The 27,908-nt window shown below is 38.6% G+C and overlaps 7 protein-coding genes and 2 pseudogenes across 10 annotated transcripts; 6 read left to right on the forward strand and 3 right to left on the reverse strand.

The window, feature by feature from the left end:
• Positions 1 to 286: 286 nt before the first annotated feature.
• On the reverse strand, positions 287 to 1,380 carry LOC119991296. Its single transcript, XM_038837630.1, has one exon. The coding sequence runs from the start codon at positions 951 to 953 to the stop codon at positions 402 to 404; it is 552 nt and encodes a 183-aa protein (XP_038693558.1). The 5' UTR covers positions 954 to 1,380; the 3' UTR covers positions 287 to 401.
• Positions 1,381 to 1,680: 300 nt separating this feature from the next.
• On the reverse strand, positions 1,681 to 2,308 carry LOC119991293 (annotated as a pseudogene).
• Positions 2,309 to 3,151: 843 nt separating this feature from the next.
• LOC119991294 (germin-like protein 9-3) lies at positions 3,152 to 3,894 on the forward strand. The gene has a single exon (XM_038837628.1). It carries the CDS (start codon positions 3,152 to 3,154, stop codon positions 3,767 to 3,769), a length of 618 nt encoding a protein of 205 aa, XP_038693556.1. The 3' UTR covers positions 3,770 to 3,894.
• Positions 3,895 to 5,368: 1,474 nt separating this feature from the next.
• LOC119990971 lies at positions 5,369 to 7,690 on the forward strand. Its single transcript, XM_038837122.1, has 2 exons — positions 5,369 to 6,231; positions 7,333 to 7,690. The coding sequence occupies exons 1-2, from the start codon at positions 5,542 to 5,544 to the stop codon at positions 7,357 to 7,359; spliced, it is 717 nt and encodes a 238-aa protein (XP_038693050.1). The 5' UTR covers positions 5,369 to 5,541; the 3' UTR covers positions 7,360 to 7,690.
• A 4,934-nt stretch (positions 7,691 to 12,624) lies between these two features.
• LOC119990942 (NAC domain-containing protein 90) lies at positions 12,625 to 13,928 on the forward strand. Its single transcript, XM_038837084.1, has 3 exons — positions 12,625 to 12,842; positions 12,975 to 13,285; positions 13,385 to 13,928. The coding sequence occupies exons 1-3, from the start codon at positions 12,683 to 12,685 to the stop codon at positions 13,670 to 13,672; spliced, it is 759 nt and encodes a 252-aa protein (XP_038693012.1). The 5' UTR covers positions 12,625 to 12,682; the 3' UTR covers positions 13,673 to 13,928.
• A 1,382-nt stretch (positions 13,929 to 15,310) lies between these two features.
• On the forward strand, positions 15,311 to 21,615 carry LOC119990436 (vesicle-associated membrane protein 714). Of its 4 annotated transcripts, XR_005466044.1 has the most exons (6): positions 15,311 to 15,707; positions 16,141 to 16,331; positions 17,316 to 17,479; positions 17,781 to 17,890; positions 20,188 to 20,241; positions 20,439 to 21,615. XR_005466044.1 is itself a non-coding variant. In XM_038836347.1 (5 exons), exons 1-4 carry the CDS (start codon positions 15,491 to 15,493, stop codon positions 17,869 to 17,871), a joined length of 663 nt encoding a protein of 220 aa, XP_038692275.1. In that variant the 5' UTR covers positions 15,311 to 15,490; the 3' UTR covers positions 17,872 to 17,890; positions 20,188 to 21,615. The 4 variants fall into 4 exon arrangements, 3 of the variants coding, with proteins under 3 accessions (XP_038692275.1, XP_038692276.1, XP_038692274.1); XM_038836347.1 differs by having other exon boundaries at positions 20,188 to 21,615; XM_038836348.1 differs by lacking the exons at positions 20,188 to 20,241; positions 20,439 to 21,615 and adding an exon at positions 19,549 to 20,075.
• On the forward strand, positions 19,406 to 20,088 carry LOC119991550 (annotated as a pseudogene).
• On the reverse strand, positions 20,486 to 21,394 carry LOC119991551 (vegetative cell wall protein gp1-like). The gene has a single exon (XM_038837897.1). It carries the CDS (start codon positions 21,392 to 21,394, stop codon positions 20,486 to 20,488), a length of 909 nt encoding a protein of 302 aa, XP_038693825.1.
• A 560-nt stretch (positions 21,616 to 22,175) lies between the features above and the next one.
• Positions 22,176 to 27,862, forward strand: LOC119990437 (mitochondrial fission protein ELM1-like). Its single transcript, XM_038836349.1, has 10 exons — positions 22,176 to 22,527; positions 23,785 to 24,023; positions 25,249 to 25,345; positions 25,528 to 25,677; positions 25,778 to 25,904; positions 26,245 to 26,357; positions 26,435 to 26,498; positions 26,583 to 26,676; positions 26,764 to 26,872; positions 27,407 to 27,862. The coding sequence occupies exons 1-10, from the start codon at positions 22,345 to 22,347 to the stop codon at positions 27,506 to 27,508; spliced, it is 1,278 nt and encodes a 425-aa protein (XP_038692277.1). The 5' UTR covers positions 22,176 to 22,344; the 3' UTR covers positions 27,509 to 27,862.
• Positions 27,863 to 27,908: the final 46 nt, after the last annotated feature.

The raw sequence follows: 27,908 nt of genomic DNA on the forward strand, positions 1-27,908 counted from the left end.
TCATTTTTGATGATTTTATTAGTTATGACCACCGTTTTTTTAAAGCTCAAAACATATATTAATAATTAATCAAAGGAGTATATTCGGACATGTAAATAGAAATAAATGGACTGTGGAACCGCCTCAACAAAAATAGACATTGAACAAAGAAACACGATTCAAGTTTAAGTGCATATTATATGTTTCTCGTGCTTAATTTAACCAAGAAAGTCCACACAACCTCACATGGTTTTGCAGCTTAGTTTTGCCATCGCTATATATATATATACCAGCACATGAATTAAAGTTAACAATCTCTCACTTCCATTTTTCATGAAATTTTGAGGGGCATAGAATTAGAAGATTAGAGAGATAAATCATAAATCTACATTTCTACCGATTGATCAGAATACAAGTCTTAATTAATTAAGTAAAAGCTCCAATTGCGAAATATTTTCCTGATCAATCACATCAAGAAACACTGGATCAACAGTCAGATGACTGTCCACGTGGACCTTAAACCCGTGGTCCCACCACCACATCCTGGCCTTACCCATAATATCCACCTTAGATTCAAGCACCATCTCCCTCTTAGCCACGTCAGCAAAAAACCGCGAGGCGTGATGAGCCAGTTCGCGGCCGTCGAGCCGAGCCGGGAGGTGAAGCACCTCGCAAGAACGAGGGTTCTGGGAGCCGGCCTTGACCTCAGCGGAGCCGAGGAGGGAGCCTTCGTAGAAGATGGACATGTTGGTGGAGGAGTATTCGATGGGGACGATATTGGGGTTGGTCACGTGTACGGTCAGAATGAGCTCCGCTTCGACGACGGGGAGTTTGAGGTTGAAGGAGGTGAGTTTGATTGAGATCAGATGGAAAGTGGGGTCCTTTGGCCTCGCGTTGAGGAGGGTGGTCGCTGCCAGAGCCGACGCCGCTCCGACGAAGGCGGAGGTCCAGCTCCATTTTGCCCTTCTACTCATGGTCTTAAGAGTTCAGTGATGCTGAAAACTGATTTGGAAGGTAGGTTTACTGGAAAACAGGAAGACTTGAGTCCTAGTGGGTGGGGGATTTACTAGAGAAGATGACGAAAATGCCCCAACTCGTGAGGCTAATTATGTAAAAGTACATGGTTTACTGTAATGCCGAAGATACTCCGACTAGTGCCGGAAGAAGACGCTGCCAGTCGCTGTCTGAAGGAGGGACCGACTGGGCCGAGCGTAGTGGGTCAAAAAGTTGCAACATTATTATAGGGCTTGTCATTTTGCCTGGGACGACTGTCTTGCCGCCACGTGTACGTTATCCAACGGTAGACTTGCCTTCTTCTTCGTCGTCGTCGCCTGAAGTTTATCTGCTCTTCTCCGCGGTACGAATTTCCAGTTCCCCTGCGCGTTAATTACTAATTGTTGACATTTTCGCTGCCTGTGTATGTGGAATATTTACACTTGTGCCACCAAGAACTCTGATAATACTCTCATGATTAACCATGGCAGGACTGATAACTCTCTGGAAAGATTAATCAGAAATATTATTACTATCAATTCTTCAAAGGTTAACCATGATTACAAACACTATGATACTGGAAAATGATGATACATCCTTTTGAACAAAGGACGTTGGTTATTTATTTTTTGAATCCCAAAGAAATTTGAGCAAAACCAAAATGAGGGGACAAGGAAAGCAAAAACACCAAACAAGAGTTACTCATTTCTCATGACTTTGGGGTAAGACCAGCCTTGAGAGTTTGAATAGTTGTAACGTCGGTTTTGAACGACTTGGCCAAGGTATTGTCATCAATATTGGTGAGGAATAGGGTGGTTGGAAGTGAGACAGTCCCCGCACTAGCGCTCCCAAAGGCAGAAATTGCTTGAGCAATTTTCTGTGGATCGGCATTGTACTGGAAGTGAACCAGTCCCTTTGGAAATATAAACATGTCACCAAGTTGTAGTGTCTGAGTGTAGAGCTAGTTTGTTGTGTCAACAAATCCCACTTGAAGAGAACCTTCTACGATGAAAAGTAGCTCAGCTGAACGAGGATGGGTGTGGGGAGGGTTAGCGTTGCCGATAGGAAATTGAAGAGTTGCGTAGGAAACACTCTGCCCATTAAGAGCTGGGAATTCAGCCATGCTTGCTTTTGCCACCGTAAGAGTACTTGGTGGTTTTGAATTAACAAGGGCACGCATGTCAATGTATGTGAAGAAATTTCCATCAATTGTTGTATTTGGTGGAACCACGAAATCGGAGAGAATATCGGCATCTCCCGCCTTAACCATTTGGACAATGGCAAATGAAGCTACAAGTAGAACGAAAATTTGAAAGCTGAAAGATTTTGAGGCCATAGCTTATGTCGAAGTTGATATGAATATGAGGTTGAGTGTAGGAGTGAGCTGGTTGATCTCAAGGAGGGAGCTATTTATAGAGAGTGAAACCTTACCGGAACGGCAACGAAGGTTGTCATTCTGCAGGCCTATTGTTGGGGATATTAATTAGGGAAAAAGAAGAAGAGAGGGATTACAAGGTCGTTCTCATTGAAGTTTCAGTCGTCTTCATATTATCTTTTGCCTTGTGAAGGACAGCAAGAATGTTATTAACAAATAGGGTTCCATGCAACTCAGCAGAATCGCTTATTGTTGTCCAATACAGTAGCACAACATTGGGCACTCTGTTCTCTGTCCATTCTGTGGTATCTCTCTGGTTTGCTTTCTTGGAACCTTTATGAAAGGACAGAAAATAACTGGCAGAAGGTAGCGTGTTTCCAAGGTTGAGAAAACAAGGTTTCCCTTTATTTTGCTTTCTCCGCCGTCGATTTCGAAGACAGGACACGAAGTGTAATAGAAGTTTGATCATTCTCTACTGAAACATAAAAAAGTTTTACACAGATAAGTTATTTGAGCTTAAATTTCATATCCATGAGTCCTTTTGACAGCAGTCTGGCTTCTTAGCCCAAGTTGTTTTAGCTTTTCTGGGAGTCTTTTACAAGGCAAAAGACAAACTGAGAGTTCAACAAAACCACGTTGTAATCTCCATCTTTGGTTGTCATCCACCTCGACATAGGCCTGCAATCAGTGCTTCATCGTCCAGCCATTTCCCTTGTGTCCTGCTTCTATAAATACCTACGATTAGTATCACTATTGACATCATCTCCCACTCCAGGATATTTGATACAGATTAAGTTGTTCACCATGGCCTCAAGAAAGTTTTTCCTACTGCTTTTAGCTTCATTTGCCATTGTACAAATGGCCAAAGGTGGAGATGCAGACATCACCTCTGATTTCTTGGCACCGCCAAATGCAACTATTGATGGGAATTTCTTCACATACACCGGCATGCGCGTCCTTGTTAATGCAAAACCTCCTACAATTTTTACGGTGCTGAAAGCAAGTATGGCTGAATTTCCAGCTCTTAATGGGCAGAGTGTATCCTATGCGGCTCTTCAATTTCCAGCCGGTGCCATAAACCCACCGCACACTCATCCTCGTTCAGCTGAGTTGCTTTTTGTCGTACGAGGTTCTCTTCAAGTGGGATTTATCGACACAACAAACAAGCTCTACACCCAGACACTACAATCTGGTGACATGTTTGTATTTCCAAAGGGATTGGTTCACTTCCAGTACAATGCTGATCCACAAAAATATGCTCTAGCGATTTCTGCCTTTGGGAGTGCAAGTGCGGGGACTGTCTCACTTCCTGCCACCCTATTCCTCACCAATATCGATGACAATATCCTAGCCATGTCTTTCAAAACTGATGTTAAAACTATTCAAGCTCTCAAGGCTGGTCTTTCTCTTCCCAAGCCCTAGAAAAATCAGTTGCTCACTTACTCTTATTTATTGCTTGTTTTGGTTAATGGTGTTTTGTCTTTGTCCGAAAATTTTTCATTTAACAATAACCTTCCTTGTTCAGAAGGATGTATGGTATCATACCATTCTTTTCCAACATCATCTTCTTTGTCAGTATTCACTTTTGAAGAAATAACAGTTAAGCTGATCGATTACATTGATAAGATTATGTCTACATTATTGTTTTTCTTCTTTGCACTTATTACTTTTCTTCTCTTTATTCCATTTATGGTCCGTTGTATTGTTCTCAAGGGTAAAATCGCATAATCAGTGCAGTTATGTGTAAAGGTAAATGTAAATAACTGTTGGCACCGTAAAATGCAATTGTTGATGAGAATTTCTTCACATTCACAGGTATGCGAGTCCTTGTTAACTCAAAACCACCGACAACTTTTCAGGTCCTGGAAGCAAGCATGGCTGAATTCTCAGGTCTAATGGGGACTTTTTGTATTTCCAGAGGGACTTGTTCACTTCCAGAACAATGTTGATCAACAGAAATTTGCCCAAGCAATGTCTGCCTTTGAGAATATAAGCATCATCCTTGTTTATAATTAAAAGGTTGTCTTTATGTATCAGCTTCTTTCCTCCTCTCTGCTTAATAATTAATGCTTGTATGCAGATAAGGGGTCCGTTTGGAATGGGATAAGATTTCGTGTAGTATAAAATTATTTTTTAATGATATTATTAGGTGTTTGATGGTTTATAAAAAAAACTCTTGATAATATAAATTTATGTAAAACGAGGCTCTTATATGGTGCAAGCTGTATAATATTAAAATACTTTCAAGATGTTTTAATTTTATATGAAGCATTTAGGATATGAGGTAATATGTTAACTGAACAGAAAAAAAAAAAAAAAAAAACTTCACCGTCACTTTCTATACCAACATAGAAAATGTGTTAGGTGGACATTGACGAGCTTATATGCACATGGTTATTTGTAACGGCATTATGAGATGAGATTTGGTGATTTTTATTCATTAGATTACAATAGAAACACATATAAGATCATAAAGAATAAAATGATTAAAAATTTTATTTTAGTTGGGGATAATTAATATATACTATCACAAGTATTATCATTCTGTTTAATAATAAACCAAACACTGTATTGTATAAGAAATATACTTTACACATGTAATACAATATTTTTTTCTTAACACTAAATATGATTAAATTATACAACAATTTATGCAATAATTGATTTATATATTATACATGGGATAGCAATATTATGCTATCATATATGAGTCTCAAATGGACCTAAGTCTAAAATTAGTATGTGGTTTGGTTTCCATGAGTGGCAAAAAAAGAGAGGCATGCGTCACTATTTCAGTTGAAAGAGGCACGCATCATCACTAAGATTTATGATTTAATATTTAGATTTTTTAAAAAATATATTATATTCCAACATTATAATTATAAAGATCAAAATATTCAGTTACACCTCTTATTTTAATTCATAATTTAATATTGTTTTGGTAGAAAATTGGAGCCAAGAATTAAGCTTTCCCTCGTCACAAATAAGTGCCAATGAATCCCAATCGGAGCCGTTGATGAACGTAAGCCTATGGCTATGACGTCTTCTCAATCCCCAAAAATCAGGACCTCTTTTCCCTTATTCTAGAAAGCGTCTCGCCGATAAGATAAGAGGAGCTCACTCACTTCTTTCCTCTCGTGGAGGGCACGTCCTTCGCGTTCTTTTGACCCGAATTGGGCCCGACCCACCACCTTATGGACTCTAACGGCCTCACTCGCTTCCGCCACCGTCAATCTCCATCCTCTGAGCGCTTTCTAGGCGACTTCACCCGCGCGCTGAAGTCTGAATATCCCTCCACCTCCAACACAACCAGCAACGACTTCAACGACCTCAGCGAGGAAGATATATTTTTCAGCCCCGACTTCTCGGTCTCCTCCCACGCCGACCATCGCAACCACCGTACCCCTGTCTCTTCGTCCTCTCCTTCCCCCCGCCACCATAGCAAGAACTTTTCCCAGCCTGAATCTTTCGGCATTCTTGCTGCCGTAGCAGAACATGAACCTTCCCTGAAGCTTAAGACCTTCCAAAAAGCCTCGATTTCCTCCCCCGTCTCTGCCTCCATCTCATTTTCTTCCTCCTCGACCTCCTCCTCGCGTATTATTCCTTGCATCCCTAAACCGCCTCAAGACCGCCTTCCCACCCTCTTTTCGTCGGCGAAATCCCACCAACACCAGTCAGCCCCTGTGAACGTGCCGGTGTTTGCACGGGTGATGAGGAATCAGAAGGAATTTGATGATATTGACGATGAGGAACAAGAGGAGGAGGAAGGAGAAATGCTACCGCCACATGAGATTGTAGCGATGGGGTCTACCAGCTCGCCATTGCTGGCTTGCTCGGTGCTAGAAGGAATTGGGAGGACATTGAAGGGAAGAGATCTCAGGCAGGTAAGAAATGCAATATGGCGTCAAACGGGATTTCTTGATTGATTGTGGGGGGTTTTCTTGCTTGTAGTTATTATTATTTTTTTTCCATATCTTCTTGATGTTGTTGAATATATATCACATTGTTGAAATATCAATTTCTTTATCATTGATGACCAAATTGCGTATATGCGGATTGAAACGAGCCAATTCTCTTTCATGTGATTTGGTCACTTTGGTTGATGAGAAAATGGATGGCAAAAAAAGTAACGAAATTTTCTGAGAGATTAAAGTATGAAGTTTGGTTATCTGCTGCTCATGGTTTGTTTGACGAAAGAACTGAATACCACCAAGTAACTTCACTACAGAAGTGAGATAACACTGGCTTTTATGACTTTTGGCATTGTATATTTTCTAGAACATGCTGCAGTAATTAGGAATTTTTCTGAGATTTAAGAACAAACAAGGATTGCTTACTTAGCTTTTGTTGATGCTTCTAAATTGCTGGCTTGTGGGGTATTTAGGTTCAAAATTTTCTTGTAGCTTTTTTTGATGGTATTCCTAGCATGTAAACTTGTTTTATAATTATCGAAGCTTTTGTCAAGGTTGTTATGTGTTGGTTCTAGGACTGATGGTGGATTTTTTTCATGAATGATGCAATTGTTGTTCTGTTGTTCTGAGGAGAACAATTAAGTTAGATACTGAGACTAATACAAGATAGAGACACCTGAATCTGAATTAGAATAGTGGAGATTCTGGCAGTCTTTCAGTAATTTGGACATGTTTGATTTTGGCCGATGTTTGTTGTGAAGAGGACATAGAGGATCTTTCTCATCGGTTTCAACTTTGATGTTGATATTTGACTCTAGTAAATGGTGCAACCATAGGCTTCATAACAAGTGGTAACATTTGGGTCTCACGAACTGACCATTGACTAGCAACTTTATTAGGTGGGATTGCTATTTTTGTTTGATTTTCTTGAATCTGAAGTCTCCATGATTGGGATGAGTTGAAAGTTGTTGCATTAATACAGTTGATGCGATAAAACTTGAATCTGCTGCATCACTTCATTGTTGATTTGTATGTACTGGATGTGATTGAGCCTTGAGGCGCGTGTTCTTGTAGCCGAACACTGACATTCAAGGGTGGTGAATCGGTGTTTTTGGACGGGCATGGAAAGGATGTTCAGAATTTTCTTTGCTTAGAAACTCGAAAACTATTGTGGGATCTTAGAATACAGTTGCGTTATAGCTGTGAAGAAGAGCTTGGTTGGGAGCTAGAAAGGGATTATTGCACGAAGGCTGAAGATGATTGTATGTGTTGAAGCTGGCCTTTTAGAATCGCCCTTAAATTGGTAGGGTATGGGCTGCCGAATGGTGTATTGCTGTTCTGTATTTGATAGTTGTAGGTGGTGCGCTCAATGGATTCGACTGTTTGCTGTTCTGAAACTGCAATGCACATAAATATTCATGAAAATTTGTGTGCAGTCGCTTTAGGGCGGTTAGAAAATAACCGAATAACGAATTTGATCAGTCATTTTCAAGAAAAAATTACTTATTCTTTTAATAGAACCGACATATTAACGAAATAACCATTGATAATTGACCGTCACTTCGGTTAAATTCATATAAAAAACAAAGGAAAAAAATTAATTGTAACCAATTGTTTACACCCGTAACGATTGGGCGTTCACGGGTCGAGTGACAATAATTCGCGAGGATGGATAGGCCAAAACGCCCAAAAAACCCTTTTCTGGGTGGTAATGAAGGGGTAAATGGTGGGCCAAACTAGCTAACATGAAAAATCTTTCCCATCTCAAATAATAAGCAGCTTGTCTGCTTTAGGCCTACACCCGGATTTGTCCTCGTAATCCCACCACATATTAGGCCCAGGAAGCCGGTACAATAATAGTCCTTGCAAACCAGGGCTCGTGGCCCTGTCATTAGGAAAACGATTGTTAATTGTTAAGGTAGTTGGACCCCCTTATATCTATAGCATGTCACACCCATTTCTACGCGATGTGGGATGTGTGTAACACCAGTCTGCCAGTTAAAAGCCTGTTTGATACCCAAACTGTTTGGGCCGTAGATCTGTTACAAGCCAAACCATATATACACACAAAATATGCAAGCTTGAGGCTATATTTTGAGTGGTTTTTCGTGGCAAATGTATTGGTAACTCTGCTATAACGCTTTAATTGTCATGGAGCCATTTAGTTTTATTCTGCGCTAATCGTTGTTGAAAGAGAAGAATGGTATGGGTGCCCAGGTTCTGCGGTAGAAAAGTAGAGCTATAGTTTTGGATCCGTTTGATGGACAATTTTGATAGTAACATATATCGCATATGATAAATAGTTGTAATAAATGGTTGCATAAATGATTCTTGAAATGTTAGTAGGTGTTCGGTGCATATTTTGCTTGTAGCATATATAGTGTTATAATTGTTGTGCAAATTACGTCTAGGGTTATTATGCATTTAAGTGGTGACAGATTTAAATTAATAACAAATTTAATTGTAAATACATTATAAAACTAATTATACCATTATTAAGTAAATAAAAAAGCAATTATACATGTTTTAATGAACAAATAATTTCACACGTATTTATTAAAACATAAATTAAGACATGTTTTTTTAATGCATAATTAAGCCATTTTTTTAAAGGTTGTCATTCACGCGTGAATGACACTACAATGTGAAATGGACTCTGGTATATTAGTAATTTAGGGCAACTTTGAGGGTAAAGTAGTAACTGGGTTAGGAAATTATCAAAAAATGGTTGAATTGAGGACAATTGCAAATTGGGTAATATATTGTGTTGTAAATCCATACCTCCATACACACCTACAATATTATCCGCTTTAGGTTCTCTGGTTTCCGTGGATACATCGGGCTTGCACAGGTTTGTTTCTCCTTAGGCCTAAGCAAGTGAGCTAGGCCCAACTCACTCAAGCCTAAGAAAATGATTGTTGTAGGTAAGGGGTGGGTTTAATCCTTATAAAGGGCATAATCACCACATCTTTAAACGATGTGAGACTTTTACATATTGTCGAGAAAATGCTTTGGGAAGCGAGTCAATATATTGTTGTTTGGTTCATGAATACCATATATGGTACTACAAACATAAATTGTTGCCATATAATGTGTGTCAAACGGCCACTTGATATGGCTCAACAAATTTCTGAAAATTTTGAAAAATTATGTTGACATTTTGATTAGTAGATTACTAATCGAACTATTTTTTTTGTTTGAAACAAAATTCAAATTCAACATGAAAAGTCTATAAAACATTTTAAGTTTATATTCGACTATTTCAGAATTGTTATATACTTTTCATATTAAATTCTATTTTTGTTTCAGACAAAAGAAATACATCGTTTTCGATTTGATGGAGTAATACGTATTTATAATTTTTTAAAATAAAAATTATATCCATTAGAGGCGAAACCTCATATATTTGGGGGGTCCCTCAAAAAAGTTTAATCAGGCCTAATATATTTTAAAAAAAAAAGTGCTCAAATGATTGAAACAAAAAATATGAGATAATTATTATTTATCATATTTTATAAATTTTTGATTTTTAGTGTTATTTTTGATACTTTCGAATCTATAATTAATAAATAACTCAAAAAAAATCGGGAACAGTGTCTTTAAACCTTTGCTTAGTTTTGTCCACCCTAACATAAAATTTTGGCTTGTTTGGGAATGCTGTGAGGTGCTGTGAGGTATGGTGTGGTGCTGTGAGTTATAAAACTGTGGTACTGTGAGGTGAGTTGGAACGCAAAAAGCTGTTTGGCGCATCACTTTTAAAACTGTGGTGCGGTGCGGTGTGGTGCTGTGAGGTGCGTTTGGCGTATCTAAATTACGGTTATATTAGATGACTAATAATATTAATATAAAATCACTTAATGTTTATATTGTACATTAATCTAAAATAAAATAATTGACCTAATTTGATTACGTAGGACAATTCAACATACATTGTAAGCGTTTGGGAGTGCTGTGAGGTGTGGTGAGGTGCTGTGAGGTAAAAAGCTGTGGTGCTGTGAGGTGAGTTGGAACGTAAAAACTGTTTGGCGTGTCACAAAAAACTGTGGTGCTGTGAGGTGTGTTGCAACTAAACACAGTACAAACGCACTGCCAAACACCCACATTTTATGTTCTGCCTTCGCTCTCGGTAGCCATCCATGATAAACGCGTTTCTCTCATCTGCTGATGTAATGTTGACAGCTAGGTGGATCCTCCAATTGGTTTTATAAGGCACTTTTTCCAACATAACCTAACCCTCCAAACCCCTTTCATCTTCACTGAAATAAATTCACCGACTTCCCCGCCCCATTGACTCATTGAGGAATGTCTTTTCATAGGAGTAACAACATTTAAAGCTCTATTAATGATCTGATCTGAACCCAAAAGGTCCAAGAACAGAAACTTGTTCATAAATTATAATCTAAACTATAAAAATTTACTTCTTTCATTACCATGCAAATACCAACTACCCTAGTCGGGCCAAGTCCCCCATTATTGAATATGGAATGAATAGCTACTTTAACCTTAATATTTATTGTAATTGGGGTTGATTTCACAATGTCCAGTCATTTTGTTCATGTTTTTTCCTTCTGTCATAACAATTTTTTTTATTTTTTTTTTAAAAAGTGAAAGAAAATGAACTTGGTGGAGAAATAAAATTTAAATAAATAGTTTATTTATGTTTGTGTTGGTGACATTTTGACGCGGATTCCGCATATAATACATGTTAGTTAGATAAAGTGACAGACGTTAACCTTTGTGGCAGGATACGCTCTTATCCCCACACCCACACCCACATATATATGTATATGTATTGTTTGTTGTTGTCTCCAAAAGCTACAGATGGAGAATTCAAGACCAAGTCATAACACATTAAAAAAACAGACTAAGTCGTGATGTACGATTACTCTTATCCTTAGAATTTTTGTTTGGGCGTAAATGACTTTGTATTGACTCTCGTGTCGTGTGGATGATTAATAAAAAGGAAGTGAGCACTGAGCAGCATTCCGCATGTGCATGACGTTTGGTATTTGTATTTATGTGAGCCTACGAGCATTCCATGTGTGTAAAAGTTAGAAATAAAAAATTATTTCGCAGAAATTACTGTCGGTATCTCTGCGCCAAAGATTGTTGTGTCGGCCGGCCACTGTTTCGGATGGTCAACCCGGCGCCGAAATAGTCACCAGAGTCCGGTGATTCGTGAACGACCGGAACGAGGCTAACTTGGTTGCCGCAATTTTTAAATTTTTTTTTTATCTTTCATCTCAACCGTTGGTCAAATTTAAGGGCTGAGATGAGACGTCCATATACAATAATTCTCACGTTTTGCACCTCTATATACAAGACAAACCTTCAGCCGTATTTATGGGATTTTGTGCCTTATGTTATTATTTTCCTTTCCTCAATTACTCAACAAAAAATATATACCGATATGGAGATTTCGCAATTCATTTTAAATTGTAAAGTTTACAATTTAAATCTAATGGTTTGGGAAGTGTGTTATATTAGAAAAAATATTTTTATTTTTTCATTTTTAAAATTTGTCTGACTTTTTCTCCATCATTAGATGCAATGGTGGAGTCACTTACAATTCACTATCGGTGAAAACAAAATTATCCCTTCATATATAAATTTGAATAGGCCCCCAATGCCCAAACCCAACCTATATGAAACAATAAAAACATTTTTTTTATTCTAACCCAGTGGCTCAAGCTCCAAGCCTTGGTCTCTACTGCCCCAGCTTAAAGGAGCATGCACATGGTAGACAACATTGTCTATCATTGAAAAAATATGTATGACTTTTGAGTATCAGCTAGAGATATATATCACATATGTACGAACACATGACATATTTAATAAGTTGAGAGTCTGATAATCTTTGTAGATTGCTAGTGCAATCAAAGAAGCACAAATGATGGATTCCGGCTTGTTGAAGAGGGAAAGATCACTCTCTGTTTTACATAGTGTAAAAAGATAACTTTTTAGTAATGAACATTATAAAACGGATTTCCGCAATCAGATTAGTGACCAATTTTATTTCTTGAAACTATTTTTTTTTTCAAAGACGTAGTAAATAGTAATTACCTGAAGTAAGGGGCAAGTCCAGGACAGGCCCACTAAACCGACAGGTTTAACAACATTTGGATTTTGGTCCCATCCAGGAGTACATATAATAATAATAATAATACAAATCTTTATACTATTGCTACGTACCAAACAAATATAGACTTGTTCAAAGGGTGTTTTATTTCAACGCATGCTCACGCGCCATTAATTTTCTCCTTTCACTCGGTATACATGTCACACCCAAGCTTATAAGACAGAGAGAGATGGGGGAGAGAGCTCCACCACCAAATCTATATCTATATATATATATATATATATCTATCTATCTATCCCGTGTACAAATTAACCCACCTACCAAGGGATCATATAATTAAACACTATGCAGGCGGAACTTCCGGTAGGTTTCCGCTTCTATCCAACAGAAGAAGAGCTTGTTTCATTCTATCTACACAACAAACTGCAAGGAAACATAGAGGATCAACTGCACCGCGTTATCCCATGCATCAATATCTACGATGTAGAGCCATGGCATCTTCCAAGTAATTCATTCTTCAAATGACAGTAATGATTGATGGGGATCTCATAGCCAAAATTAACAAGACTGCATTGTTGGATTAATCTCTGCTAGTAATTCACATGGTGGTTGTTTTTTTTTTTGTTTTGGGTGGCAGGGCTTTCGGCAGAAGTATGCAAAGGAAGCACTGATTGGTTTTTCTTTACGCCAAGACAAGAGAGAGAAGCCAAGGGAGGGAGACCCAGTCGAACTACGGCCACCGGGTACTGGAAAGCCACAGGGTCTCCCGGCTGGGTGTTCTCGTCGAATAACAGAGTAATTGGAGTGAGGAAGTCCATGGTTTTCTACCAAGGGAAAGCTCCCCATGGAAAAAAAACCAAATGGAAGATGAATGATTATATTGCCATTGACGAAGCATCCTCCTCCTCCTCCTCATCATCATCATCACCAACTGCGGCCATTCCCAAGGTATATATATATATATACACACATTATATCTATATATATAGACTATTGGGATGGATCAAGATTTAATTTTGTCAATAATTAATATCTGAATTAATGCAGTTGAGGCAGGAGTTTCGTTTGTGCCGATTGTATGTGGGATCGGGAAGCGCCAGAGCATTTGATAGACGTCCATCTGAAGCCCCCATGATGAGAATGATGGCAGAGGATCAACAGAATATTCACGATGCAAGAAATCAGGAGGAGGGTGCGAGAGACCCTTCGACAGAGATTGAAGGAGGAGAAAATTTGGAATCGGCGAATGATATTCAGGAAGACGATTGGGAACAACTGAATTGGGTCGAAGATCCTGAATTCTTCTTGCTCTGTAATCAACTAGGAAGTAACTAGATCGACTGAATCATTTAACAATTAGGCCGTAATGTATGTGTAGGAGGAGGAACAGAGACAGAGACATTCTTGTGCCAGAAGCCATTTAGTTTAATGCCAGAAAAGTTTCTAGCACGACAAAATCCACCTTTTCTTCAGTTTCAGATCATGTTTTCTTAGTTTTCCTACAGTGGATTTTGTGTATTGTAAATATATTCAAAATTCCCTGCCACTAATAAATTAAATCAGCACTGTTTTCGGTCTGCCCTGACCCTGACCCTGACTCTTGCTGCAACTAATGCTTCTTGTGAACTCACTAGTTATTCATGGCTTAGCAGTGTTATGAATTTCAGTGTTTTTTGTCTCAACTATCATGAACGCTCAAGATTTCATATATATCATGTGGGGATCACGATTTCACATGGATTGTGTGTGTCCGTCTCAGTATTTGAAATAGCTGGAAAAAAAACACTGAAATTATTAGCATTTTCGTTCATGACTTGAGGACGAATGTAATGCCTAATTGTACTTCATGTATGTATGGAATGTAAAATACCTTATATTTCACATCAATAATGTTATGCACATGATTGCGGGCAAATTTATTATTTTTAAGGCCTTTTACAATCACAACTATGAAGGGAGCCGCTATTTGCACGCATACTTCGACTCACTGTACATATATTTTTTTTAAAATTTACATTTACCAAATTATCTCATATGAAATTATCTAAAAATATGTTTATTTTTTGTACCCGTATTTTCCTCAATACAATTAAATTTAATTAAACTTTATAACTCTATTCGTTCTAATTAAATTTATTATATAAATAATCATCCTCTCATTTATTAGGATGCATTTAACTAATTAAACAAGGAAAGTGAACCTTAATCATCTTCCCTGTGTTTTGTGTGTGGCTTAAATCAAGGGCAGCATCAACCGGTCAACAACTTCAAGTTAGACGATTAGGAGAAAGGGATAGAAAAGTAAGTTTAAATCGATTAGAGTGTTTGAAGGCTGTTCAACTCCGGTTTTGGGTTTATTCTGGGGTTGCTGTCTTCACTCTTCTGTAAGTCGGAATTGGATTTTGTAAAGCACCTTTTAAATTTTGGGGTGTGTTAAGTATGTACGTGCAATGAGTAATGGCTCCCAACCATGAAACACGGACCATATTCAATTATGCAATTTCTCGCAAAACTTAATTGGCACATTAGAACAAACATCCTCCGCTTCAAGAGAGGCCTTGAATTGGGTTTATATTGAATCACGGTAGGGTATGTTAAATATGTGTGAGCAGTGAGTAGCGGCTCCCAGCTATGAAACACGACCATTTGCAATTGTGCAATTTCACGCAAAACTTAATAGGCCCATTAGAACAAAAAGGCCCATTAGCATCCTCGGCTTCAAGAGAGGCCTTGAATTGGGTTTATATTGAATCATGGGACCTAGATGAACAGTAATGATTTAAATGGGCCAGATTAGATAAGGCCCGTTAGAGTATTTTTGACTTCGAGATGGGCCTTGAATTGGGTTTATATTGAATCATGGGGCCTAGGTGAACTCTACTGATTTGAATGGGCCCAGGTAAATGGGCCTCTCCGTGTCCTCTCTGTCAGCAATATAAAAGCCTAGACGCTGAAAACTACCGTTGGACTGGACTTGCCGGTGATATATATCGCTGGCGGGCTCTCCACTCTCCCTTTCAAACCATCGAAACTCACCAATTGAACACCAAAATCTTGAGCTAAACCCGACATCATCATCATCCATCTAAATTATTATTGACAGCGATCATTAGATAATTGTATAGAGAGAGGATTTAGGGTAGAGATTTTGGTATGGCTATACTCTACGCTGTGGTGGCTCGGGGAACGGTGGTGCTGGCTGAGTTCAGCGCGGCGACAGGGAACATTGGAGCGGTGGTGCGACGGATCTTGGAGAAGCTACCGAGGGAGGAGGAGTCGAAGCTCTGCTTCTCTCAGGACCGATACATCTTCCACATACTCAGATCCGATGGCCTCACCTTCCTATGCATGGCTAACGACACCTTTGGCAGTGCGTCTCTATTTGTCTTATTCTCTTAAATTTATTGTCATCGCATATAAATAAATATGTTCATAATTTCGGGTGATTTTAGCTTAGTTTTGGATGGGAAATTTCTGTATCGAATAGCCGAAGTTACTGGACAGAAGAAAGAGTTGAGAACTAAGCTTCAAGGGCAATACACGAACAATACAATAGATTTGATGATTAGATACATTCTAAGAGTGGAAGGAAGGGGAAAGGGAGGATTTGAAATAATCCCTTAGAAAAGTATGCACTTGCCTCTTATTAAATACTTAAGAACCATATTAACTTTTTACTTCTGTGCAATAGGATAGTGTTGTACGGACTATTGGATCCATTACTTGGTTTTCTGCGTCCTTCTGATTTTTCACAGTATTTTTCCTGTTCTTTGCGGTACCATATAATTTTTGCCTTGATCCAGGGAGAATTCCATTTTCATACTTGGAGGATATCCACATGAGATTCATGAAAAACTATGCCAGAGTGGTCCATTATGCGCCAGCTTATGCAATGAACGATGAGTTCTCTAGGGTCTTGCATCAGCAAATGGAATTTTTCTCCAGTAATCCTAGTGCAGATACTCTAAATCGTGTGAGAGGTGAAGTTGGTGAGGCAAGTATAATATATTTTTGCCTATCAGTATTCAAGTTTCTCCCTTATTGAGTTATTCATTTGCCACAACTCTTGAGCATCCTTCATTTACCATGCAGTCAGTGCCCTCTCTTATTGCTGTTAGGGCCTCATCGTTTTATTTTTGAAGGAAAATTTAATTTTAGGGGGAAGCATATAAATTCCTTGAGATATCTATTTTTTTCTTGTTAGAAAAAAGTCTTTCTTGAGAAAAGTAATAATCATCATCCAAGTCTTATTCTCAAACATTTTGGTGGGTTTTCTACCTGAATCTGTAAGAAAATTTAGTTGAAATCAGTTGTATGCCTGCAATCATTTTGGTTCAAAGCCTTTTACTGTGACATGGCCTTTCTTTTATCACTTCCATCCATTTCTCTGATTTCTCGCTCTTTTATTCTCAGTATCTTCTTAAATTCTCTAAGCTTTTTATGTTAGTCAATCATTATTGACGTTGTACATGCCCAAATGATGTTAAATTATTTTCACAAGCTAATCTTATCTGAAATCAAATTGTCATGTTTCATATCATATCATTCTCTATTTTGCCAGATATATAGCCCGAACTCTCATTTCTGATAAATACAATTGATGACCTTGCTGTTTGTTGGGAAATTAAGATCAACAAATTTATTTAACTGTGTATATTATCTTTCTACATTGACAAATAATGATTTGTAGGGGTGCATATTTTAGGAGGATGAGCAATAGTTTCAGGTGAGGGCTTGCTTACTGAACAAAGTTTGAAGTAAAAACTGAAAAAAGTTTGAAGTGATGTCTTTTTGGTTTTGAAATTTGAATTCACCATCATTTGGCTACATTTATTTGTGCACACAGTTGTGAAGTTCAGAATGGGGAACAGTGTTGTCTCTTTTGTTACAAGGCTTTTCTCTGTGTCTGTGTGTGTCTTTGTGTGTGTGAGATTTTTCTTCTTGTTTGGTGCTTACAAGCTGTGTAATCTTACTTCAGATACGCACAATCATGGTGGAAAACATTGAGAAAATATTGGAAAGGGGTGATCGTATTGAGCTTCTTGTCGACAAAACTGCGACAATGCAAGACAGTGCATTTCATTTCAGAAAACAGTCTAAGAGGCTTCGTCGAGCGCTTTGGATGAAAAATGCTAAACTCTTGTAAGTGCTGCTAATTTTCTGTTGCCAGTTACTTATTTATTTAAGTTGCAAGCTACAATGGTTAGTCTTTTGGTAGAAAACTTCAGTTATTCTAATCAGAGCCGGTGGGTTGTGTTGCATAATCTTACAAATCAGTTTAGTAACTGAAATTTGAAACTGGCGAATTTCTAAGCCAAAGAATATGAAATTTATTCCGTGCTAGTTAGATTTTACCATGATTTTGTTGTCTATAATTCTAAGAAGCTCCAGTCCGCAGGTATTTCAAAATCCACTTGTCAACACTAATATTATTGTTTGGCAGGGCCCTGTTAACATGCTTGATTGTTCTGTTGCTGTACATAATAATTGCTGCTTGCTGTGGCGGCATTACTCTTCCTTCATGTAGATCTTGATCTCATTCTCGTTTCTGAGGTATGTTGTACTGAATTGCAACATATTTTGTTCCTGCCACGTTGGGGGCCTTCTGTGAATTCACAGTTTGTGGGGAAATTTAATATCTGAAACCTCTACATGGTTCAAAATAAAACAGTATTACTGGGTGTGGGTGATCTTGTATTGAAATTTGAGTCTGATGAGTTGCTCTCTCAGTGCTACTGTTCAATTTTGCATTGTGTAAAATTTCTGGATTATTATTATTATTAGTATTAATATTAATCTGAGACGTGCTGAAACGTTTTAGATCGGTCAGACGACCTTCTCCTTGCTTAGACTAGGCCTTAAAATGAGATCAACGATTATCAATAAGGATTAAGTTGGGGTGATGTTTGCATGCGATTATCACAGGTTAAAAGATTTATGAATGGTGTAGTAAAGCAGATTTTATGAACTGGTATCTTTGTAAGAAAACGTATTTCAAATACCAAACCCAAGCAGGGGGACTGGCTACTTGGTGTGCGGTTTAGAGAATTCACAACTTCCTTGCACATGCCACAGAAATAATTGCACAAAACAAGTGTTGTCATGGAAATTAGGACTACTAATAATTTTTTTATTTGGAATTTTCTTATTAATGCTAGACTTCTGAAAATGGGCAGTACTCCAAAACCAGTGAGTATCAATTTCATAGCGTTACTTGGGAATTGAGATTCCCATGTCCATAATCTGCATATATTTCTCCATTAGTATTCCCATTTTTGCCTCTCTTTTCCAAGTCCCCCATACATGGGGACTCTTATCAGGCTATTTTCACTATCGTCTCTGACTAGGACTTCTCATTCGCACCATTTGCCAACCCCTGCCTTCTCTTCTCCAAAACCCCATAGCATACCTTCAAGAAAGGCTCATCATAGAATCCAGAATAATAAGTTCAGTAATTTCCTTGACTTAAAACCCAAATTAAAACTGAGTCTCTACACTTCGATCTCCCATGGATCGATCCTGCAGCACGGTCTTGCTTGGATGTGGTCATCATTGGCAATGGCCTGGCTGGCCTGTGTCTTGCAGCGCAAATTTCAAGTTATGGAATAAAAGGTGTGTTGTGTAATTGTGTTGATCCTTCTCCACTTTTGGTCCTTACAATTTTGGAGTATGGGTTGATGAGTTTGAGAGCTTGGGGCTTGAGGATTCTTTGGGCAAAACATGGCATATGGCCGTATGACCAGTGTCAACATTGCTGGTCACAAGACCAAGTACTTGGACTGTTCTTATGGTCATGTTAGTAGGAAGAAACTGTAGACAAAATTGATGGAGAAATGCCTCTCCAATGGAGTTAAATTCCATAAAGCCACCGTTTGGAAAGTAGAACATGAGGAATTTGAGTCTTTAGTTGTTTGTAATGATGGGACAAGCTGAAGGCAAGTCTAGTTGTGGATGCAAGTGGTTTTGCTAGCCCTTTTCTTGAGTATGATAAGCCAATAAACCATAGTTATTGGAATTGCACATTGTATTTTGGCTAAAGTTGATAATCACCCTTTTGACTTGGACAAAATGCTTCTCATGGATTGGAGAGATTCCCAACTAGGGAATCAGCTGGATATGCGAGTAAACAATTCAAGAATCCCAACCTTTCTGTATGAAATGCCATTTGATTCAAACTTAATATTCTTAGAAGAAACTTCTTTTGTTAGTAGGCCAGTGTTGTCTTAGCTGGAGATAAAGAGAAGGATTTTTGCAAGGCTAAGCCATCTGGGAATCAGAGTGAAGAGGGTATTGGAAGAGGAGCAGTGTTTGATTCCAATGGGCGGCCCTTCGCCCGACTCCTCAGAGCGTTATGGCTATAGGTGGGACTTCTGGGGTGGTGCATCCATCGACCAGGTACATGGTTGCTCCACCAGAATGATTAGAGGAAGGCCACTGCATCATAAGGTTTGGAATGGCTTGTGGCCAATTGAGAAGAGGTGTACAAGGGAATTCTACTCTTTGGGATGGGGACTTTGTTAAAGCTTGATTTGACTGGGATTAGGAGTTTTTTTTGACGCTTTTTTTTTTTTAATTTGGCTATCTCTCCTCAAGGTTGTCGTTTGGAGAGCTTGCGTTGTTGAACTTCTCTTTTTGGACGTGCTTCAAATCCATCCAGATTTGATATAGGCACCAAATGCCCTGCACCTTTGGTTAGAATGATGGGTAATTTAGCTCTTGAAGCCATTTAAACTATTGACTGTTAACTCTGATCTATATAGACATGTGAACTTTTTGTTAGTTGGTTAATCTCCTAACAAAAGCATCCATCATTTGAGTGCTTTGCAATTACTTGTTTATCTTTCTTGTAGGTACTGTCTTAGAGGCACATTGTCTGCGGCTTTTATGTCAGTCATGTATGCGAGGTAAGAACTTGGCACCAGTAATGATGACAATAAGGAATAACATCATATTTCATGACGCTTAGTCTCTGGCTACTTGGTGAACATACTCCATATCTCTAATCATCCAATTTCCAAGATAGATAATGATAGTGACAAGCAGCACAAACTTACTAAGCAAGACACAAAACATGATTTAAAAAACAAGCTTATTTTAACAGCTGGCAGTTGATGTGGATTATCGCTGTTGTGGAGGAAACCTAGTCCTTCATGCAGAATGTGGTGGAGGAAATGCATATGTGGGAGGAGGGCTTGCTGGAGGCAATGGAGGCTGTTGGGCTGGAACAGCAGTTGGTGGACTTGGAGGTTTTGAGAATATAGGATGTTGGTGCAGTGGTGGAAATGGTAGTTGGTGAGCAAGAGGTGATGGTGGTGGAGACACACTAGGGGGTTTCTCTGCTGGAGGCTTGCCTTGGTAAGGCGATGGTAGTGGTGTAACTGGCTTAGTTGGACTAGGCGGAGGTATTGAGAATATAGGATGTTTGTGCAGTGGTGGAAATGGTAGTTGGTGAGCAAGAGGTGACGGTGGTGGAGACACACTAGGGGGTTTCTCTGCTGGAGGCTTGCCTTGGTAAGGCGATGGTAGCGGTGTAACTGGCTTAGTTGGACTAGGTGGAGGTATTGAGAATATAGGATGTTTGTGCAGTGGTGGAAATGGTAGTTGGTGAGGAAGAGGTGATGGTGGTGGAGACATACTAGGGGGTTTCTCTGCTGGAGGCTTGCCTTGGTAAGGGGATGGTAGTGGTGTAACTGGCTTACTTGGACTAGGCGGAGGTAACTGAGGTGGAGCTGACGGCGGGGAGAATGGAGGAGGACTTGGTGGTGGCAAATATACCGGAGGTGCTTGAGTCACAGGGATGGGCGATGGTTGAGCCACAGGTACTGGCGGCGCTTGAGCCATAGGGACTGGTGGTGGTAGACCAATGGGGACATACGGTGGCAGCAAAGGAATATGGCCGTAACCCATCCAAGGGTGGTGGAACCAAAACCAGTTGGTGTCATGGCCCTTGTTGTCATCTGCCTTGGCGATGCAGTTGATGTTAATAGTTAAAATGTTGCACAAAACAAGTATGAGCAACTTTGAGCATGCCTTGGATGTTGAAGTAAACACTGCCATGGTTTTCTTCAGAAGAGGTAACAGTTGAGCTAGTTTGGAGTGAAATTTGAGTTCAAGATGGGGGCCTAATTTATGGTCGAGTCGCGGGGTTGATTTAGGCACGACAGTTACAATACTTGCCAATAGAGTTCTGAAGTATTATTAAAGGCCTTCAATATATACACACTTCTGTTGGTTGATAAGAAAGTCAAAAGGAAGGCACAGATTTGGCTTATGCCTTATGGCTTAGCATTTCAAAGTTCAAACTCAGGTGGCGTTGAGTTCATAAAGATCAGTGATTACTAAAAACAAATTACCTTGAAAAGCACATATTGTGACACTTATAAGAAGGTCAAGGGTGCGGTGACAAAATCTGTTGCAACCAATTAAGTCATCAAGACGAGAGATTAATGAGTCGAGCCAAATGTTTGTAATCAATCCTAGTATGATTTGAGCACAACCCTAGTTTAATAATGCGATCAAATTCCATCGAGCAATGCTATGACTCTAATTTATGACTCTTGTTTTATCCTCAATTTATGGGATATGTGTGATAGTCATTGATTATAAACATATATGTAATATTTTTAATATCAACACGTCTTATGGATTAAATGTCTGAAGGCTAAAATAGCGGTCATAAATTGTACCTTCAAAAATAGGTTCCTTTTTTAAAAATCTTGGGCCGAATAGTTGGCCCAAGCTTTGGGATGCATTCCTAACAAGGTCTTAGTACCGGCCCATAACTTTTCGTGAAAAAGCTAAAAAGATTTTGTTTAAATGAAAAAAACAGGGCACTTTCCATTTCTTAGAAGCAAAGTTCGTTCATCCTGCCTAGTCGCAGTTGACACTGCCCACCGAAATTTTCCCCATACTACATACAGACTTACGTACAGAATTGTTTGTTTGTGTTGTGATTGAATTCTGAGTTTCGTTGTTAGGGTTTTGAATCTTAATTTTTTTTTGAATCGATGAAGCCAATAAGGCTACCAGAACCGCCCAGCCCCACCGTGGGCGTTCCGGAGATCTTTGAAGGCGGCCCTTATAGTGTCATCAGGCGAGCAGTCGTCATCGGCAACGGCTTCCCAGGTTCAGAGAATCAGAGTCTCGGCCTGGTTCGGGCTCTCGGCCTCTCAGAGAAGCACGTTCTTTATGTGAGTTGATTTAGAGCCCAAATTTATGTTAGTTATCACTTGTGTGCTTATGCTATGCAATTCATTTCAGGCTTCCTTCGAAAGGATTGAATAAAAATTTGTAAATAAAAACTTGACATAGGGTTTTCGAATCAACATTTCACGGATTATTCATGGGGTAGACAACTTTATCTTTTTGAAGAGGAAGAAACTATCATAACTTTTTGAGGATTGTGACAAGATATTCTACATCGTAATAGTTTTATACCATGGCTTTCTGCCAAGATTTTTGATAGGAAATTAGGTATTTTAGGAGGTGCTTACTGAATGTTTTTCAAATAGTTTCATGATAATGAGGAATTTGATGGTCATTCAGATTACAGTGTTATTGCTTTGATTATGAGGGGTGGAGCTCTGAGTATAAAGGAGAGTTTTGTAGATTGCTGGATATTTGGTTGCAAGAATGAAAATGTTTTGGGTATCTTTGCACAATGCTTTTGAAGAAGGGAGACAAGTTCTTTTTATTCTCTTATATGCCAATTAGGTTGTTGAAGCTTGTACAGAGGAGGAAGAAGAATAAAGATATATACATTTGATGTGGATAGAGCTTATGATCATGTGTGTTGTGACTTGTGAGTCTCTCTAGTAAATATTGAGAAGAGAGCAATACTCATGGTTCATTTGAACTGCAGAATGTTCTTCAACCTTATGGTTTTCCACCATTGTTAGTGGAATGCGATCGATTTTCACCAGTCTTCTAGAATTCATTATTGGGAAATTTTAGCTAGAGTAGTGCTCCCTCCCAGTCACAATCACAATTTTTATCAACAAAATTTGTGTGCTACAAGTGCTTTTATGGTGGATTAAGGCTGGCTATTTGGGATATTAGGTGTGTGAACTTGTAGCTCAGAGATGAGAATTTTTAGCTGTGCCAGTGCAGAACAAATAAAACTCAATAACCGTAATTGATCTATATTATCATTGCAGGGAAGAGAAAAGAAAACACTAACATGTGAAGTCCTGGACCTTGGTGTTTTGTGCTGTGTTTATGCAATCCTTCCATTGAGATTTTCTATAACAAAGGGCTAGGACTTAGTAAGCAATTCACATACACATATTGCAATGCTTTTAATCAATGACTTTTCTTAATGGATGCTAAAACAAAGCTAGGAATGCATTTAGGTGGGCATGTTTGTGTAAATGTTTTTCTTTCTTTGGTGAAACTTTTTTTGCATTGATTCTGAGTTTGCTAATCAATAATACTGTCGATTTGTGCAGCGAGTTACAAGACCAAGGGGAGGAATAAATGAATGGCTGCACTGGCTTCCAGTTTCTTTTCACAAAAAACTATATATTGTCATAAGGAAGATCTGTTCTTACTCGCAAATTTTGTTAGCAGCCCATGAGAAGAAATCCACACCTTTAACATTACAAAATGGGGGTAATACTGGTTTGGCATCTGTTCTGGAAGCAGACGTGAAGCAGATTGTAAACATGGCGCGAGAGACTTATGAAAAGTACATTAGCTGTTTGACACTTTCTGCTGACTTCTCTTTTCTATCATTTAAATTTCATCCGAAAAGATAAATTTGCAAATTACCTATTTTATGCTGTTGGAGCTACAAACAACAAACTTGAAAGTTGAAACTAAAGCATGTCTTAGTCTTACAAATAGGTTTTACCAACAAGGATAAGCAATATGATTGATTAAGCTTGGTTTTTCTTGAAGGCTTCCCTGTATATGGTTGCCCAATAGAAAAGGCCAAAAGGGAATGACACTCTGGGAGAACTAGTTTACCCTCCTATTTATGCTGAACTGCTAAGTCTTAGTAAAAGGCTAAAAGCTATTATTTTTATGATTTCCAGTGCTCTAACCTACAAAGGATTGTCAATATCCAGTTTAATGGCCTTATAGTTGTTATCCATCCCTTACCATAAGAATTCCTTTATGCTAGTGTGCGTTTTTGGAAGACTGTAAGATTGTTGCCAGTCAAAGGGCATGCTTATTCCAAGATTAAGAACCACCATGCATAGAACATTGAATGGCATGAAAAAGTGGCACCTGATGGTATTCCTAGCGAAGTCAAGAGCGAATACCCAATTTAACAATCTAGCACGGCTGCAAAACAATCACATAACTAACTTCCCCTGTGGCCACTAGCCACTGTTGCCCGAATTGACTGCTGAATTGATTGTGTATAATATCCGTGTTACTTTGGTGCAATCTATGCATGGTTGGATGCGATGGGCATTTTCTTGTTTATCAAATTTCCTTTTTATCCATTATCTTTTAACTTATACAGTTGGTTTTCCTGCAGTAGAAAGATAAGTAATTGGCAAATTTTAGGATCATTCTAGAAATGATATCCGGTTCTTAGACATTGGGTTTAAATTTGGAATCTTTTTCTGATTTTTCACTGACTGGAAACTAGTTGAAAGTCTAATCATAAGTCTTTAAATGTACTTGTTGTACACTCCTTTTTTAGGGTTCTGGTTCAGGCATTCATCGCATCATCTATGATGCCATGATTTCCTTTATTATTTTTAAATGCTTAGTCTAGCATGTATTCACCTATTTCTGAATGTACCTTCAGCAATGAAACATATGCTTCTTTTCCTTACTCCTTTTTTGTGTATTTCAATGCGTGCCAGATATTTTCTCTCTGAATCGCTACTTGTGATATCTATGATCATGCCTGGCCATCTATAATGAAGATATCCTTTTGTTTTGTTTATTTGTAGGGATGGCCCTTTATTGGTGGTTGCATCTGGCAGAGATACCATAGCTGTTGCAAGCTCTATAAAACGTTTAGCCTCTGAAAATGTCTTTGTGGTTCAGGTTTGTTAACGGAGCTATTTGTTCTATTGGTTTGCATGTGATCATGTAGGCTGCTTCTTTGAAAAACTTACAGTTATTTTCAATTGACCTTTCATGTTTCTGTTCAGATAGTTGCTGGGGGGGGGGGGGTTATTTGAGTCCTAGAATCTTCTGTCATGATTTTCTGTTTGACTTTCTTTTAGATACAACATCCGAGGACGCAGCTTAATAGGTTTGACTTGGTGATCACTCCTCGTCATGACTATTATCCTTTAACTCCTCAAGCACAGGAGCAGGTTCCAAGATTCCTTCAAAAGTGGATTACTCCACGTGAGCCGCCTGATAGGCATGTGGTATGCACCTTAACTAACTATGATCTTCAAAGGTTTAATTTAATTTGCATTCTGGCTGCCTTTGAAGTAATGTGCTCGATGCTATGAACTTTACATTCAGGTCCTCACGGTGGGAGCTTTACATCAAATTGATTTTGCTGCACTTCGTAATGCAGCTAGTGCATGGCATGATGTATTTGCATCTCTGCCAAAGCCCTTGCTTGTGGTTAACATTGGAGGGCCTACAAGTAATTTTCGGCTACTTTTTTGAGTCTCTCTTCTCAGTTAACTCATCTGCTATATTCTTTAAATTCTTAGTATTTGCAAATAAATGACATGACATGACAGGTATTTCTTTCATTAGTTTTTTTTTAAAAAATCTTATAACCTTGTATAATTATAAGCCACTATCACTCTACTCCCATCTATGAATAAATTATCAAGACAGTCTTTTGTTGTTAGTCTTTTGCCATGATAATGGCCTGAACATGTAAAATAGTTGAATAAATTCTCTCTGGACTTTGTGCTTATTTAAACTGTGGACTAGTATCTGTGGTGGTGTTATATGACTGGCTGAAACTCTTACAGGCTGCTGCAGGTATAGTGTGGACCTTGCAAAGCAGTTGACAGCTCATTTGCACAATGTTCTTGAAAGTTGTGGAAGTGTCAGAGTATCCTTCTCGGATAGAACACCTAAAAAGGTATAGGACATGTCCCATATCTTTCAGAAAAACTGCGAGAACAGCAGCCAATTTTCTTTCCAATGATGTTGTAACAGGTTTCGGACATCATAAACAGAGAACTTGGAAGTAATCCAAAAGTTTACATCTGGGATGGTCAAGGTATCTTCAGTTGATTTGAAATTCAGTTTATAAATTATGATTAGATGAAGACTTTTTAATGAGTATGAAATATAATCTTCTCAGAACCCAATCCCCACATGGGCCATTTAGCTTGGGCAGATGCTTTTGTCATCACAGCAGATTCAATTAGTGTGTTGAGTGAGGCTTGCAGTACTGGGTATGATCTACACACATTTGAAATTCTTCTCTTCTGGACCCTTCTACATTGTAAACACTTTTTACAGTTCTAACTTGGTTCTTGCAGAAAACCTGTGTATGTTATGGGAGCTGAGCGTTGTACGTGGAAGTACTCAGACTTCCATAAGTCTCTGAGGGAGCGAGGAGTGGTTCGACCATTTACAGGTTCCGAGGATGTAAGTTAATAGTTAATTGCTTGTGTACTTAAATTTTCATCGCTTCCCTTTTGTTCAGCAGTCTTCAAATCCTTATAGGACACAAAACAGACAAGTATGTGTATTTGCCTGACAATAGTGTTCCACCAAATGTTGACCTATTACATTTTAAAGGTCCTGTAGATTTATCCCCTATCAAATCAGTTTCTGCTATATATACCTATCTGCCAGTTCCTGACCACTGTCTTTACAACTGTCAATGAAATTTACCTTGAAGATTATTTTTTTACAAGAAATTGAATTTAAGACGAGGACTTGCTTTCACGTTTACAAAAGAAGAAAGAATGTGAAGCAAAAATATGAACAAAAAAACCATGATATTTCTCCTCCTTGATAAATTTGCATGCCAGAAACTGATGGTCATGATTAACAGAAACACCAATTTGTTTCTCCCGTCCTCTCTCTCTGTGTTTGTTTTTTTTAATGCAAACAAGAGGTATGACTATGGAGATCCTTCATGTTCAATTGTATGAACGTAATGTCTGTATCTTTCAGATGTCAGAAAGTTGGAGCTATCCTCTGCTGAATGACACTGCGGAGGCAGCTAGCCGGGTGCATGAAGCCCTCATGGGGCGAGGATGGAGATTGCGGCCATAGGGATCTTGCTCATAATTGTCATAACCGCATTTTGAGTTCCATTCTTTCAAAATTTAGAGCTGTCCAATGGTTTTGTAGATGAACAAGTGCTGTAAGTATACATGGGTTTCAATTTATTCTTTGTCCGTCAAGGATATGGATAGGGTATACCTATAATAACGGTTAGCTCTATTGTTGCGGCTTGTAAAATAGGAGAGAGCTGGCTGTCACTTCTTTGGCAGTTCTACTGAAATCCCTTTTGATGGATTCATCCGGTATAAAATTATGTGTTTATAGTGTTGTTACCAATTTTGTTTAATTGGACGAGTGTATTGTACTATGTTTTGATATACAAGGTGAAAGAACTTGATGAGACATGATGCAACCTCAATGCGAGGCCAACTACTTATTGTTCTTCAAT

Source organism: Tripterygium wilfordii, chromosome 22 (assembly GCF_013401445.1).
Source record: "Tripterygium wilfordii isolate XIE 37 chromosome 22, ASM1340144v1, whole genome shotgun sequence".
Classification (NCBI taxonomy): domain Eukaryota; kingdom Viridiplantae; phylum Streptophyta; class Magnoliopsida; order Celastrales; family Celastraceae; genus Tripterygium; species Tripterygium wilfordii.

What these genes read in the sequence shown, in the direction of transcription:
- LOC119991296 (XM_038837630.1), bottom strand. Translation starts at nt 953, where the DNA reads ATGAGTAGAAGGGCAAAATGGAGCTGGACCTCCGCCTTCGTCGGAGCG.
- LOC119991294 (XM_038837628.1), top strand. Translation starts at nt 3,152, where the DNA reads ATGGCCTCAAGAAAGTTTTTCCTACTGCTTTTAGCTTCATTTGCCATT.
- LOC119990971 (XM_038837122.1), top strand. Translation starts at nt 5,542, where the DNA reads ATGGACTCTAACGGCCTCACTCGCTTCCGCCACCGTCAATCTCCATCC. An exon ending in AGGGAAGAGATCTCAGGCAG is followed by an intron (nt 6,232 to 7,332) that starts GTAAGAAATGCA and finishes GTGTTCTTGTAG; the next exon opens with CCGAACACTGACATTCAAGG.
- LOC119990942 (XM_038837084.1), top strand. Translation starts at nt 12,683, where the DNA reads ATGCAGGCGGAACTTCCGGTAGGTTTCCGCTTCTATCCAACAGAAGAA. An exon ending in AGAGCCATGGCATCTTCCAA is followed by an intron (nt 12,843 to 12,974) that starts GTAATTCATTCT and finishes TTTGGGTGGCAG; the next exon opens with GGCTTTCGGCAGAAGTATGC. An exon ending in CAACTGCGGCCATTCCCAAG is followed by an intron (nt 13,286 to 13,384) that starts GTATATATATAT and finishes GAATTAATGCAG; the next exon opens with TTGAGGCAGGAGTTTCGTTT.
- LOC119990436 (XM_038836347.1), top strand. Translation starts at nt 15,491, where the DNA reads ATGGCTATACTCTACGCTGTGGTGGCTCGGGGAACGGTGGTGCTGGCT. An exon ending in TGAGAGGTGAAGTTGGTGAG is followed by an intron (nt 16,332 to 17,315) that starts GCAAGTATAATA and finishes ATCTTACTTCAG; the next exon opens with ATACGCACAATCATGGTGGA. An exon ending in ATGAAAAATGCTAAACTCTT is followed by an intron (nt 17,480 to 17,780) that starts GTAAGTGCTGCT and finishes ATTGTTTGGCAG; the next exon opens with GGCCCTGTTAACATGCTTGA.
- LOC119991551 (XM_038837897.1), bottom strand. Translation starts at nt 21,394, where the DNA reads ATGGCAGTGTTTACTTCAACATCCAAGGCATGCTCAAAGTTGCTCATA.
- LOC119990437 (XM_038836349.1), top strand. Translation starts at nt 22,345, where the DNA reads ATGAAGCCAATAAGGCTACCAGAACCGCCCAGCCCCACCGTGGGCGTT. An exon ending in AGCCGCCTGATAGGCATGTG is followed by an intron (nt 25,678 to 25,777) that starts GTATGCACCTTA and finishes CTTTACATTCAG; the next exon opens with GTCCTCACGGTGGGAGCTTT. An exon ending in AGTGAGGCTTGCAGTACTGG is followed by an intron (nt 26,677 to 26,763) that starts GTATGATCTACA and finishes TGGTTCTTGCAG; the next exon opens with AAAACCTGTGTATGTTATGG.